Below are 10,035 nucleotides of genomic sequence, written 5' to 3' on the forward strand. Positions count from 1 at the left end.
TTATTATTTTAAAATCATACAAAACCGTAGCTAATCTGTTCATTTGTTACAATTATTCATATTTATGATTGATAAATATTATGTGTAATGTAAGAAATATTAATCATGGAATTGTCCATCATTTTTTCATATATTTATCATTGCCATGTGCCATTCTATCAATCATTTTAGAAGAATTTCATAAAAAATCAGTGATTGGATTAATATTAGTTTGGCTGACCTGCAGATTGATTTTATTATGGGGAGTAAGCGCGACTGAAGTCCATGTAATTATGTATCTGATTTGGATACGGTGATTTGAATCAAAGTTTTTTGATAAAGGTAAATATTAAAAAAATGTAAAGTAAGTGTTTTGATAATACATGATTTATGTAGGATGATGGTGGCAATTCTCAATACAGGCTTAAGAAAAAACAGGTTGTTCCTGCAATTTTCAAGGTAACTTTAATATTGTAAAGTGGGCTTGATAATATTGTGTGTTTGTGTAATTGGATACTCATTTGTTGTCCTGTTTAATAGGATAATTGTATGACTCTTGGTGGTAAAGTGAAGGCCCAGAGGCTTGTGTTGAAGGAACATGAGAGGAGAAGCTCTCGGGTAAGACGTGTATAATTGTTTGATGGTAGAGTAACAACGTTTTGATTCTCCTGTACTAAGATTTGACTCCCCTGTTCATGACAGCTGCCTAATTTGACGTGTCAGATTGAATCTTTTACAAGGATCTGTCAAACATTTGATGAGAGGACAACTAAATGGGTGAAGGAGATGGGATTTGGAGGCCTTCTTCATTTACCGTCTGATTTGCAACTTCCGAGGAAACTTAGCTATTGGCTATTGAGCCGCGTTGATCCAATAAGTCGAAAATTGATAGGCAGTGATGGAAAAGAGTTCAAATTTTCAAACAACCAAGTCCATTGGGTTCTTGAAATTCTGAATGGAGGACTTCCTGTGCCCACCAAGAAATCATTGAGCATAGAAATGCGTGCAAATACCTACGAGATCTTGGGAAAGTATGGCAAAACATGGGAGGGTAAATCAAGTAACTTTCTTAGGCGCACGTATACGTCTACAGGGATTCCTATCAATTCTAGCATGATGGATAGGTTGGAGGGTTATTGGGAGGCACATGAGAAAGAAGAGTTTAAGACCCTGTTTCTGTTGATAGTATTGCAAATGCTTCTATGTCCTACTCAGTCGCCACGATTAGCTGCTGACCTTGTTCCCGCCTTGACCTGTGCTTCAGATTGTCAGAATTTTTATTGGTGTGAACTTGTGCTGGGTAGATTGATGCAGAGTGTCCTGAGTTTTGCTAGGGCGTTTTATGCATCTGGCTTTGCAAAGGGTTGTGGTGGTTGTACCATTTTCTTAGTGGTAATTATTGACATTTTGTTGTTTGGTTTGATGATGATTTACTTAATTACTCTGTAACTTACGTCTACTATAGATTTTCTACTTGGACAGGCTAAATAGTGATCCGGTGTCATGGGGAAGTTTTCCCCGTATTAAGGTTTGGAATATGCAGCACATTAGAGGTGCTGCTAAGGAAGACAAAATTACAGCTACTGGAGATTTTGGACACCTTGGGGTAAGGACCTTTTAATATGTGATAAATGATTTTTGAGTTTAATAATCTCATCATCTAATACTTGGACAATGATGCAGATGTTAGACGTTGCGTATGGTGAGAAGCACCCTGATATGGCTAGGGATAGTAATGGCCTAGTTGACACTGCCCAGGTATATCTCAAGACCATGTACTTATGTAGTGGCAAATGGCTTTATACGATTTGATTCGAATTTAATTTGGTATACAGGTTGTAGAGGAATTTGGGAGTAGGCGTACGACAACTTTGAAAAAGAGGAGGACAACGAGAAAGGATAGAAAACCATTTGTTCGTAATGATATAAGTGGAACGATGAAGTTTTCTGCAAACCCTTGGAGGTGCAATAATGGTTCAAACTCTCACTTTTTTAGGCCATCTGTTTCACCATTGTTACCGGTGTGCGAGGTTACTATTTTTTTAAACAACTCAAAACCGCAATGGTCTTTTCCTTTGCAATTCACGACCTTCACTCGGAAAACGCCAAGCAGCTATTGCTCTGTCCTGTTTATTTCATTGCAAATGTGTCAGATAATTGTCCTTCAATCGGGGATGCCATGTTTGACTTGGAAGGCAATAAACAGTTTGGTAATATAACTTATTCTTGAAGCAGTTTGTGTATTTTTTGTTAGTTTTTTCTACTTACACATTTCATAATTTGTCATCAAAATCATTGTTGTCACAACTAGGTGAATTGTGTGGCATGCTGAATGTTCGAGTTTTAGGGTCCATTTCAACCAAGCATGAATGGAGTGTGAAGGTATTCAATAACAACCCTGTCCTTAAACAATCGTAGATGAAATAACAATTATGGAATTTCAAAGTGATCGTCAGCCGATATGTAAGACGCATAAGAATTGTCAGTGTTCTTACTGTGTTGTAATATTTATGCATTTCCATTGCAAAATCTCAATTTCGTTTCATTGTAAAACAGTATTGTATGAACAATTGAATCCAATATGTTTTACTCAAATATTTTTTAATGCACTGAGACCACAAGAAATGTCGGCCCAGTTGTAGTTGTTCAAATGGGCCTATATGAAATCTTGTTGGCCTTTGGTATTATTTTGGGCATCTACTCTTCATGTTTTTGATAATACATTAATCTCGTAATGGACCTGAAGCCTTTTAATTAATTTGGGCCCATGAAGATGTTGATATTATATAAATGGCCGACTTGACCTGAAGCCTTACAAAAGGTGGTACAACAATATTTTACTGAAGTCCATGATTCTTTTACTAGCCTTTAAGTGACTAATATTAAAGTTTTTTTTTCTCAAAAAAATACATTGCTTACACAAACGATCTAGCTAACTCTTAAACTCAATAGGCTTAAAGATTACTACATTGGGATAATTGCTAGACCTTGCCTTGTGTGCAGTTTAGTGCCCCTCATGGACTACTTGCCAAGATATATGGTTCTCTCCTCCACCGTCTTCTTCCATCTGGAACTTCATAGACTTTGTAAAAGTGATTATCACCACACCTTTAATCAACCCTATAATGGATTTGCCGTAAATCCGGAATGCATTCAGATCTTGGCTAATCACCCTAGCCATTTCGACTAAGACTCGTGTCTCAGTTAGAAATATAGCATCTGGCATATTCAGCTCTATTAGTTGGCATAAGTGTTGAAGAAAAGTTTGGCGAGCCATGTGCCTGCAATTCCATAATACATATCTTGCCCCTTCTTGAGACTTTAACTCATTCTTGATGTTCAATGCCATTTGTATGTGTCTGCCATCCATATTATTTTTTGTTAAAGGTGTAGATCGAAGTTTGACCACCGACAACTGAAACCCTCTGCTACTAATGAATAACTTCAACATGTTACTGTAACTGTTGAATGATATGGTGTGCTCTCCCTTAACCAGGCTGCAGGTTTCTGTACACGTTGGGAGTACAGAAGGAGGGTCTATGATGGATATGATGGACTTTGGTATAGTGTGTTCAATACCAATGCCATTCATTCCCCCTTCATTCCTTAATATGCTCCTGACAACGATCTTTAGAGGAGAGTGTAAGAGTGCCAAATCCGATAAATCGGGTATGTAACAAGGGAAGATCTTGTTTGATTTCGTGATAACCACGACATCTGTTGTAGGAAGTTTTCCCTCTGCGATCCAACATGCTACATTTTGGCTGTCAACGATCCTTACATCAATGGTCCCAGCAGGACCAACCCTTTTAGACTCCAACACGCCGACAAGACCTCGGCCCATATGACTAACACCAAACACTTGATTAGGTGCTTTTTTCTGTAGTAGCAGATTACTAGTCGCTACAATAGGTGCTGCCATGACTCGTATTTTTTTGTTAGTGAATTGGTTAGTATGGGTGTTGATCAAATTTGCTTTGTGTTTGATAGGCTTGATGGACGATGGATTTATTTGTATGGTATTTTCCATATCGAGGGTTGACGAGTATAAATTGAGGTTTTAAGCCTGTGTTTGGGATGGAGCATTGTGGTGGTTGCATGTAGCCTTTTATAACAACATATGATCTTATGTACATGGGCGGGAATAGTGAAGTTGTTTGGCGCCAACTCCACCAACTCATTATTAAAGAATTTAGTATTGCGGCAAAATTAAAGAATTTAGTATTGCGCCAAATCTACGTAAGTGTGTACTAAAAAGCCCTTGGTATAATAGTTGCTGTAATTATTTTCATTAAATAATTATATAATGAAAATAATTCATGAAATTGGATATAAAAATTCTAATAGTTATGCTTTCAAAATGACAAGTATGTAATGAAATAATTAGACACGAATTAGGATTAAAAAAATTCTAATTGTTGCTCTTTCTAATAGACAAGTAACTAATGAAAATAATTAGACATGTAATCGGATTACAAAATTCTAATTGTTGCTCTTTCTAATAGTCAAGTATCTAATGATGATAATTAGACATGTAATCGGATTACAAACTTCTAATTGTAGACAAGTATCTAATGATGATAATTAGACATGTAATTGTTGCTCTTTCTAATAGACAAGTATCTAATGAAAATAATTAGACATGTAATCGGATTACAAAATTCTAATTGTTGCTCTTTCTAATAGTCAAGTATCTAATGATGATAATTAGACATGTAATCGGATTACAAACTTCTAATTGTTGCTCTTTCTAATAGTCAAGTATCTAATTAAAATAATTAGACATGTAATCGGATTAAAAAATTCTAATTGTTGTGCATAGAATTAACAAAAGGTTAAATTTGTAAACCATAACATTGACAAGTATATAAAGAAGGTAATTAGACTTGAAATTGGATTGCAGTAATAGTTGATCTTTTAATTTGACAAGGTCAAATTATTAATCCTAACATTAAGATAAAAACAAAACTAGATTTTAATTGTACCTTGAAGTTACATTATGGTAATTTTTTTTGTAGTTTTGTTGGTAATATTCTCATTTTATGGGGGATTTAGAGAGAGTCAAGTTCAAATTCATTTTAAAAAATAATGTCGTTAATCAAGGTATGATTAATTTAGAAAATCTGACAAGTTATGAGAGATTAAATTGTTAATCTAATTGTTTTAAATTTTTTTAATTTTTTTTAGCGGTTTGACAAAAAAATAATTGTAATTTGTAACTTAAAATAATTACTTAATGCCACCATAATGTTTTCACTATATTACACAAAAGAGGGTTCAATTACATCCTCGTGTGGCAAAAATTAGAAAAAAACAAGAACTACATTGATCACATCTCATACATTGATACCTCCATTGAGATGTTTCTAAAGACAACTAACGCCCATACAAATATTAAACAACATAAACATCAAGCTTGCGAGTACAAAAGATGCACCTTATGTGCAAATAGTAGACAAGAACAGCACGAATTACCCTGGACAACAGCAAGACATCAATTACACCATGAAATCAAAACAAATAACATAATAAACATGAAGATCATCCAAAATGTTTCATGGTTTTCCAGATGAGTGGTAACCTAAGAAGTTAATTCACCCCATATCTCTTGGGGTATCTCCACAGCTAAAGGGTATGCAAACACCTCATGTTCATTCTTAATTTTGGCTTTTCCAACGGTGTGAACATCTGTTAGCATTAGATTCTCGTGCATGAGAATAAGTTTGGTTGGTTTGACGTCAGTCAATGCAGCCCACATCTCATACAACCTCCAAAGCTTTGTATTTAGTTTGGCAGAAATCTTGCGCTTCCTAAGTTCAGTCTTCACGTCCCTTATCCAAAAGAGCTTCCGACGGGTGTCCATATTGTCCTCGGGGCTCTGTCGAATTTTTAATTTATGAGAATTTATAATTAAAAAGGTTATAAAAAGGTTAATATAGTATCATGAAATCATAAAAAAAAAGTAAAGTCAATATTATATATAACAAATTTTGAAAATAAAAATTAACTTTAATAATGTAATACACGTGAAAATATATATTACATAATCGTTTACCTTCCCATGAACGATCAAGACATCCCCACCAACAATCCCTATATCAGACGCAGTTGCTTGAGGTGGGATGACAACACCATTCTTCTTAATGGTCAGATCCATATCCACCTTGTAGTCAACTTTGTTGGCGTAGTCCTTGTAGACAACCCTGAAACTTTGGGACTCCCTTATAGCATACTTGACCCCGGGGTCGTGGCTGCTCTGGCTCTTGACTATAATAATGTATACAGCCTCACCAGTAGGAGGAGGTACATATGCTCCATGGATGTCCAGATCAACCACGACCTTATGGACATCATCATCAGCATTGATGTCCATGTCATCCTCGGTCCCTTCAAGGACGAAAATGGAGTCGAAGAGTAAGGTCAATCACGCCATTACTTTGCTCACTGTCTTGCTCTACGGACCTTCCCTCTTGTGCTTGTTCCTGTTTGACATTGTTGTTCACTCGATGACCTGCTGGTTGTGTTCCAGAAATGTTACAAGTTGCAGAAGTGGAAGCAATAGCCCGTTCGAGGCTTGGGAAAGTTACAGGGAAACCCATCTGCTTAGATAGGCGTTGAGGAATTGTAGAGACTGGAATATCTTTTCAAAAAAGAGCATTTCTTTTGAGGATTTTGGCATACAGACTTTTGGTTTTGTGATGCTTTTTTTCATGTGTTTTTTTTTGTTTGTCAGGGCTTTTTAGTCGTTTCTTAGGCGGTGAAGTGGCATCACTTTTGTCACCACCACCACCACCGTCTTGGTCGGGGACCATAGACATTTGGGACGACGAAGCCATTGTAGTTTTTGGGTTGGAGCTGTTCGTAATAAAACAGGAATAAAGAAGTTGTGGTGCTCTAAAGTTATATTTATATGGTTTTTAACAAAACATGGAGAAACCCTAATATGAAGAACAGGGGTCAAAGATTTGCCATAAAAGGTGCATATGTGTCATCATATCATTCGCTGTGGTGTCATGAACTTTATTATAACAGTTTAACCTCTCATTGCATATAATGTTGACACTAAGTGTTCAAGGTAGCCAAAGTAAGTGCTCCAAATTTCAACACCATACAACTACGTACTAAGGTAAAAAAATACTAATCATGTGTTTACGTAGAAAAATTATCTACTTTTAAATAGTTTTTAAGAAGATTATATTATATTAACAATATTAACTTATAAGTTGTTTTAAAAATATAATCAAAGTAAAAAAATACTAAGCAAAAGTACAAAAACTAAAAAGAATCTATGAACAGGAATTATCGGCTTCTAAATTGTTTAAAAAAGGCTAATATTATTTAAACACTACCAATATTATATTGATAATACCTGATTATGGTATAAAGTCAATTTGTACTTTTTATTTTTTTAAAAAATTTAATCAATAGGCTATGGAAATAACAGATCAAAGTAAAAAAAATAACAGAAATTATTGCCTTATAAATAGTCTATGGAACATAAATTTTTAGCATCTAAAAAGCTAATCCATATTATATTGACAATACGTGATTAATTTAAGGCTAGTTGTTATGAGTTAAGGTGTAAAGTCAATTTGTAGTTGTTAATTGTTAAAGTAGTTGTTAATTGTTAAAGTAGTTGTTAATTGTTAAAAAAATATAGCCAACGTAGATAATAGTTATTTTAAAAAGATAATTATGATTAACATCAAAAAATAGATAATAGTTATTTAAAAAGATAATTATGTAACTTTGTGATTTATCTAAATCGTAAAAAAAAATATAATCTAAACTGTGATTTATCTAAATTGTAAATAATATAATCTAACATGTGAAAAATATAATCTAAACTGTGATTTATCTAAATTGTCCGCATGTAATAGGATCCTTAAATACTGTGAGTAAAATAAACCAATGGTAATAAACCAAAAACTTGGCTGAATTGTCATTGTCAAAGTACATATATTTGTCTATAAAGTTACATGTTAAGTCGTGTATATTGTTTTTTTGATGGAGAAAATTTTATTACTTGCTGCAATGAGCCTCAAAATGACGGTAATCTATACCTACTACACCCAATCAATTAGCTAACTTGCAATGAGTTGTCACATAGTTGGAATTTTTGAGCTATAAAAAGTAAGTTTGAGTTTTCCAAAGTCTGAAGATAAATCTTTTACCAAAGGATATTCATGAACCCATTTATGAATAAAAGCTCAATAAAATGGATTTACATGAATCCATTTACCAAAGGTTTGCATTACAGAAAAACATTTAGAAAATTATGAATATAGGGACTTATTTGAAATTGTAGTTTTTGAAAAAAAATAAAATGGATTATTGTAGTAGATTAAGCTATCTTGATTGAAAATGTTTAATTTATTAGGTTACGGTAGTAGAATAAGCTTTCTTTGATTGAAAATGTTTAAAAGTAGTACACCAATGTCTATTTAGTATGAAATTCTTTTTTTTAAAAAATGCATTTGGCAAAGACAAATACAATACATGAATAGGACACAAATAGGTTCAAATTCTTGTTTGCAATAGGGATGTAATATCTTAGTTGGTCGCTACTATATATAAGTGTGTGAAGGGGGTTATTTTAAGACAAATATCCAATAAAAAGCTTATAAACAGGGTTGTGATTCCAGAAAATGCACACCAGTAGTAGTGGGTGCTCTTCGATAGACAATATTTTAAATGGAGGGTTTCGTTCAGGTCATATCACTGAGATATGTGGTGATCATGGAACCGGGAAGACACAGATGTGCTTGCAAACGATGTTAGCTGCTCAGTTGGCTCCATCACTTGGGGGTTTAGGATGTTCGTCGGTGTACATACAATCAATCGGTCTATTTCCATTCGCTCGAATGAATGGAATTATCCCGCATGTTTTTGGTTCACCACCAACACAAGGTCAGCACCCTTTAGAGAGAGTATTAGTCAAAAAGGTAGATTCTCCTCACGATCTAGTAGAAATAGTGTAATGGCTTGAAACATTCTTACAAAGCCCTATAGGTACGCAAGGCCATTATCGAGTTGTTGTCATTGACTCAATCTCAAGTATATGTCGTTTTCATTTTACTAACACAAGAGAGTCTATGATGGAAAGGACCGCAATTGTGAAGGTGGTATCAAATGGACTTAGGTTGTTGGCAAAGAAATATGATCTTGTTGTTGTAGCTGTCAATGATGTAATAGAAGTATCCCAGTATGAGTACAACAGTAGTAGCAATATGATAATGTCAAACGGGAGGAAGGTGCAACCTGCACTTGGAAAATTTTGGTCTAATAATATTTCTACAAGGATATTTTTGTCAAAGACGTACAATAACAGTACTGGAGGGTGGGATAGAACAATATCGTTGTTATCATCCCCCGTATTAGAAAATGATGGGTGCAGTTTTATAATTAGTAATGCAGGTGTTGTTGATGTATGAAAAATAACCTTGATATTGTTAATATTGATGTATGAATCGTACGTAATTAATATTGATTAAATTCTTCACTTCATCATTAATTCAACAGTTATTTTCGAAGTTTTTATGTATTTATTTTTTGAACGGGTCAGTTATTGTTGATTAAAAATTTCGTAAATAATTTTAGATTACAATTTTATTTAATTATAATTTTTTTTACTGAAGATTACAAGGTATTAATTTACTTTACTCTAATAATTCTATAATGGGGGGATTAAAATTGAGAAAACAAAAAAGTAGTATATTAAAAATATCCGAAAATTAATTGAAAGAAAAGTGTCTCAAATATTTGGTTTTGCCAGCAAAAAAAATATGATCTTTTTTAAAATATGATGTTGACAATTCATGAAGAAACACGACTTCTTTAAAATATGACGGTTGATGGAAATGACAACTCATCTGGATTTTGCTGCAGATAAATATTTTCTGATGGCATTATCGTTTCAATTTTGCTGTAAACGAAGCAAAACTGATGGTTGATGGAAATGAAAACCCAACTAGATTTTGCTGCAGAGAAATAAGTGAAGATTTTGCTGCAGAGAAATATTTTCTGATGGCATTGTCGTTTCAATTTTGCTGTAAA

The 10,035-nt window shown here is 33.9% G+C and overlaps 2 protein-coding genes across 3 annotated transcripts; both read left to right on the top strand.

Annotated features, from left to right (window-relative positions):
* Positions 1-214: 214 nt before the first annotated feature.
* On the top strand, positions 215-2,279 carry LOC145627071 (uncharacterized). Of its 2 annotated transcripts, none has more exons than XM_081679470.1 (6): positions 215-292; positions 376-438; positions 520-597; positions 682-1,371; positions 1,445-1,585; positions 1,663-2,279. In XM_081679470.1, the coding sequence occupies exons 3-6, from the start codon at positions 529-531 to the stop codon at positions 1,789-1,791; spliced, it is 1,029 nt and encodes a 342-aa protein (XP_081535596.1). In that variant the 5' UTR covers positions 215-292; positions 376-438; positions 520-528; the 3' UTR covers positions 1,792-2,279. The 2 variants fall into 2 exon arrangements, with proteins under 2 accessions (XP_081535596.1, XP_081535598.1); XM_081679472.1 differs by having other exon boundaries at positions 720-1,371.
* A 6,348-nt stretch (positions 2,280-8,627) lies between these two features.
* Positions 8,628-9,413, top strand: LOC145628002 (DNA repair protein XRCC3 homolog). Its single transcript, XM_081680338.1, has 2 exons — positions 8,628-8,889; positions 8,992-9,413. The coding sequence occupies exons 1-2, from the start codon at positions 8,628-8,630 to the stop codon at positions 9,411-9,413; spliced, it is 684 nt and encodes a 227-aa protein (XP_081536464.1).
* Positions 9,414-10,035: the final 622 nt, after the last annotated feature.

This window comes from Chenopodium album, chromosome 4 (assembly GCF_948465745.1).
Source record: "Chenopodium album chromosome 4, dcCheAlbu1.1, whole genome shotgun sequence".
Classification (NCBI taxonomy): domain Eukaryota; kingdom Viridiplantae; phylum Streptophyta; class Magnoliopsida; order Caryophyllales; family Amaranthaceae; genus Chenopodium; species Chenopodium album.

Excerpts from the sequence above, each read along its gene's own strand:
- LOC145628002 (XM_081680338.1), top strand. The coding sequence starts at position 8,628 with ATGCACACCAGTAGTAGTGGGTGCTCTTCGATAGACAATATTTTAAAT. Across the intron at positions 8,890-8,991 it reads TGGTTCACCACCAACACAAG|GTACGCAAGGCCATTATCGA; the intron begins GTCAGCACCCTT and ends AAAGCCCTATAG.
- LOC145627071 (XM_081679470.1), top strand. The coding sequence starts at position 529 with ATGACTCTTGGTGGTAAAGTGAAGGCCCAGAGGCTTGTGTTGAAGGAA. Across the intron at positions 1,372-1,444 it reads GTTGTACCATTTTCTTAGTG|ATTTTCTACTTGGACAGGCT; the intron begins GTAATTATTGAC and ends CGTCTACTATAG. Across the intron at positions 1,586-1,662 it reads GAGATTTTGGACACCTTGGG|ATGTTAGACGTTGCGTATGG; the intron begins GTAAGGACCTTT and ends ACAATGATGCAG.